Source organism: Rutidosis leptorrhynchoides, chromosome 3 (assembly GCF_046630445.1).
Source record: "Rutidosis leptorrhynchoides isolate AG116_Rl617_1_P2 chromosome 3, CSIRO_AGI_Rlap_v1, whole genome shotgun sequence".
Classification (NCBI taxonomy): Eukaryota; Viridiplantae; Streptophyta; class Magnoliopsida; order Asterales; family Asteraceae; genus Rutidosis; species Rutidosis leptorrhynchoides.
Window position 1 is genome coordinate 612032459 of NC_092335.1, and position 4558 is coordinate 612037016.

The window sequence follows — 4558 nt, forward strand, 5'->3', positions numbered from 1 at the left end:
GGCCCGCGCACTTATTTAACTTTAAACATAAACCATACACGTTATCTTACATTATTGGTTCCTATGGCCCACATGGCCAGTACACTAATCACACTTATTTACATACAATAATTACAATGACATGTTACATAATGTTACATTATTAATCCTACGTGTGACCCACTTATTTTGTTGTTATCTTTAGTCTACATCCCTCTCACGTTGAAAATGACAAGAGTTGGAATTTATGATACTGGAAATGTGTCTTCTTCTTGACAGTATTCGCAACTGTGCCTTGGTGCCCTGGATATTTGTCTGCATAAATGCCTTTTTATGTCTTCTGGGAGAGCAGAAAGTTGTCCTGTGAATGCTTCAAAGGGTTCTTCAAAATTATTGATTAGATTGAGACCTTTTTCATCAAATTTTTCGATAGTGCTTGAGTAGATTAAGACATTTTTGTGAACGTAATTGATTCTCACATTTTCTTGCTGTTCTTGGCCATTTCCTATTTTTGAGGATCCAAAATAAACTCCTGCTAGTGATGACACCAGATGATCGATTGTTGGAGTTATTTTTAAGGCTTTGTCTCTTGTTGGATAGTTACCATTGCTTACTCCGAGATATGCTATTGTAAATGATGGGACAAGTAACTGTTGGTCTTTGTTAAATATTGGGTAGCTTGAATGCATTCTAAGAAATATTTCTCTTTCTTTTGCAAAATTGTCTCTGTATCTGGTTATTGCTTCTTGCATTCCTTGAGGGAGTTCCTTAATTTCATGAAGTGTTCTTCCATCGATATATAAGGTATCGATTAATCCATGGACGAAATATTCCGATACTATTAATGGTGATGCTTCTGGTAAGAAAACTGCTTTAGGGCCAGTTTTCCTATTTTTGGGATAGAACATCATTGTTGCATAGTTTTCGTTATAATTCACAAGGTTATCCCATAACCTTTGAAAACTGTGTGTGGATGGTTTCTTCTTATCTTCTTTTTCTGTTGTAGAGAGAATACTTTTCATCCTATTTATGGCATTTAGACTTGCTGTTTGACCATAGAGATAATGGTTAAGATTAACCATTCTCGATCCTGAACATTTTGCTTCAATGGCTGGTTGAGTTGCTATTGTTTTATATGCTTCATTTAATGCTGCCTATGCTGCTTCTAGAGTTGTGTAACTTTTATGCGTCACGCTTCTGCCTAATATAAACTGATTTGTTGTTGCCCAGTTGTTGTATATTCCTTTGGATGGTCCGTCAAAAATGACATACCATTTTTTCTTTGGTTCTTTTGGATACGATGTTTGTTGAGATTATTCTTCTTCTTCAGTCATTTCATACCAGCTTTGTTTCTTGGGTGTTTCTGGTTCTTCTAAGTTGATGATAGTTGGTTTATGTGGTGTTTGTGAATTTGGTGTTTGTGTTGATGTGGATGATGAGGGTGTTGTTAATGAAGGTGATTCTTCCTTGATTTTTTCTGGGGTTTCTTTTTTGGCTATTTATTGTTGGGTTAAAATGTTTAAGGATTCTAGTAATTCCTCCTCCTCACTCTGAAAAATTGAGTGTTGTCGTTGCTGTGCTTGAATCTGTTCTCTTTTTTGTTGTAATTGGTGTTGAATCTGCTTGATGACTGCTTCCATTGTTAAAATACCTGTAGAAATATTTTGTATGCTTTTGGTGCTTTTTGCTTTAAAAAGCTATTTCATGTACTCGTAAGAGTTGTTTGCTTTTCATATACTCAAAAGAGTTGTTTTCATGAATATGATCTTGACTTCATCAAGCTTATAATTCATAATAAATATTACTTGAAGATAAATTTTGCATAGAATATTTGCTCAAAGCAATTTGTGCTTAACAGATTGCTAGATTTGCTTAAATTTCTTTAGTATTTTATAAAGCGCTATTTACTAATTGTTTGTGTATGCTAATAATAGACGATAAAATTTTTATGCCTTCAGCGTCTTTTTCTTCTTCAAGATATTTTTCATATTCTTCAATATTTTTAGTTAATTGTGAAATTCTTTCCCAGCTTTCATTTATAAGATTCTTTCAAATTTTATTTGAAAAATTATTCATTTGAATTTTAGAATCCATGGTAAAAATAAAAACTTTTTTATTATGTTATGCGAAGAGGTGGTATTATTTTATACCTTTTTCTTGAACTTGATTCTTCTTGATCTGTATAAAACTCTTCTGTATCTTCATACTTTATAGCACTTGTACTGACATGTTCATGATTAGTGTCTTGTTTTACTATTTTTATTTTGTTTATATTTTCTAGAATTGTTTCTTTTATTTCTGGAAGTTGTCTTAATGTTAGAAAACTTAGGATTTCTATAATATTATTTAATGTGGAGTTTAATATTTCTATTTTTTCTCCTATAGTTTTTTCTGAAATATTTTCTATATCAATCTTGTAAATTGATTCATCGGGTAAATTTTTTGGTATTTCAAAAAGTGTTTGATTAAACGGTATAAATAGTTTGTTGGATGCGATTCCTTCTTTTTCAATTTTAATACTTGATAGATCCATGAATTTTTAACAAGTTGAATACGTTAATGTAGATGAATAATCTTTAATCATAATATGTTGAGATTTAATAACTTGTTTATAAAAAAGAATCTGTGTTTCTAAATCTTTAATTTTTTCTATATGTCTGTAATATGGATATGATTTTTCTTTAATTAAAGTTTTTTCAACTTCTTCAATATTTTTATACATTCTAGAAATTATTTCCCAATGATTTTTTTATAAAGGAGCTTATTACAGAATTGCTTAATGAGCAACTAATTTGTCTTTTAGAACTCATGATTTTTTAAGTCTAATTTTATTTGTTGGTTCCATATTTTCTTTTGAAATCTTTTTCTTGCTTCGTTGTTATAATAATCAACTACGGATAATTCTTCATCTTTTTTAATTTTTTCAGATATTTTAGAATATAATATTTCGAGTTTATTTTTATCGTAATTTTCAGCCCTTATATATTCTAGTTGATAGGTTTTATGTTCGTGGTTAATTACTTCTAATTCTAATTCTAATTCTAGTGTTTCACTATATATTATTTTAGGAGTTATGTTTCTAAATTTACTAAAAACTATACTACCAAGTTTATTCATTAAATTCGTTGACTTAGAGTTCGTATAATTTGTTTTAAATCTTTTATTTCATTACTTACACTAGATGTTTTGCCTGTTGTAATGGAAATTGGTTTTTCTATTCGTGGTATCCAAACAGATGGTAATTCTGAAGTTGATTTCCCTTTTTCGATATATCTTTGGCTAGTAAATACTTTTGGTGTTTCTAGGCTTAATAGAGGTTCAAAAAGTTTATCTACATATATTATATCATCAGTTTTAAAAGTAATACTGTGATGAGAATTTGTTAATGCATAATTAATTTGATATGTAACCATAAAAGGGTGATTTCCTTTATACATAAAATTTCTTTTTAATAATTCATATCTTATTGTAATGCTTTTATTTAGATCTTTATCTTTCAGACTTAAACCTAATTGAATGTTTACATCGAACTTAATTTTTCCTTCAGCTAAATTTCCTTTTCCTTTTGCTATTATACTTTCATGTTTATCAATTATTCTATCGTCTCTTAATTCTAGTTCAATAGGTGTATTACATCCCATTAAGGTACTTTTGAATATAATTTGTATGGTTGATATGTGTACATAAGCTATTTTAGTTTTATCTTTTTCATTCATTTGTTTAATTCTATCGCTTATTTGTTTTCTGTTGATTATAGGAATTAATATATCTCCTTTTGTTTGCTCAATATGTACAGGTTCTTCTCCAATCATTTTTTCAAAATAAGTAATATTTTTCCTTGAGAAAATATTTTTAATTTTTCTATTATTATCAAAGTTATGTTTTTCAGATAATGTAAAAGTTGTTCTTCTTATTGCTTTTCTGTTTATCATGATATCAACCATGAAACCAGATTCATCTTCAATATTATTAATAGTGGCAATACCTTCTTCTATTTCATTAGATACTTCCTCTTGAGTTTTAGTCATTTTGTTATTAAAAATAAGTTTGTAAGTATACCTGAGTGTTTTTTCTTGATTGCTTTTGATGCAGAATTCTGAAGGTGCAACTGCTTTTCTTGAATCGTGCTGCTAGCTCTGATACCAGGATCAAAACGACGCTTCAACTTAGTGCGGAATTATATTATGTTTAATTTAATCTAGATCGTGAGGATCTGACTAATGTTTGCTTGAATGTTGAATTAAGATATTACGTATGAATTCATGAATAAGATATGAATAATTAATTTGCCTAACTCTTGATTGTGACATGTGCATAACTTTATCTTCTTTGATAAGTAAATTGACGATTGAAATGATGAATGATTATGTGCTAAACGTATACTAAAATTATGAATATATATATAATGCTTAGATAGGTGTCGCTATTCAGAATCGATTAAGACTCAACGACGGGGGCTCTGCTATTCAGAATCTAAAAGATTCAACAGAAAGAAACTGGTGAGGTTTATTATCAAATTCAACCTGATTACAAATGAAACCGAGGCTTCCTTTATAGGTGAGCCATAATACTATTTACA

General features: G+C 29.3%; 1 protein-coding gene across 1 annotated transcript; it reads right to left on the reverse strand.

Annotated features, from left to right (window-relative positions):
• Positions 1-224: 224 nt before the first annotated feature.
• On the reverse strand, positions 225-1061 carry LOC139902254 (uncharacterized). Its single transcript, XM_071884897.1, has one exon. It carries the CDS (start codon positions 1059-1061, stop codon positions 225-227), a length of 837 nt encoding a protein of 278 aa, XP_071740998.1.
• Between the last annotated feature and the right edge of the window lie 3497 nt (positions 1062-4558).

Bases quoted from the DNA above. Each gene is read 5' to 3' on its own strand.
- LOC139902254 (XM_071884897.1), bottom strand. From the start codon at position 1,061: ATGGTTAATCTTAACCATTATCTCTATGGTCAAACAGCAAGTCTAAAT.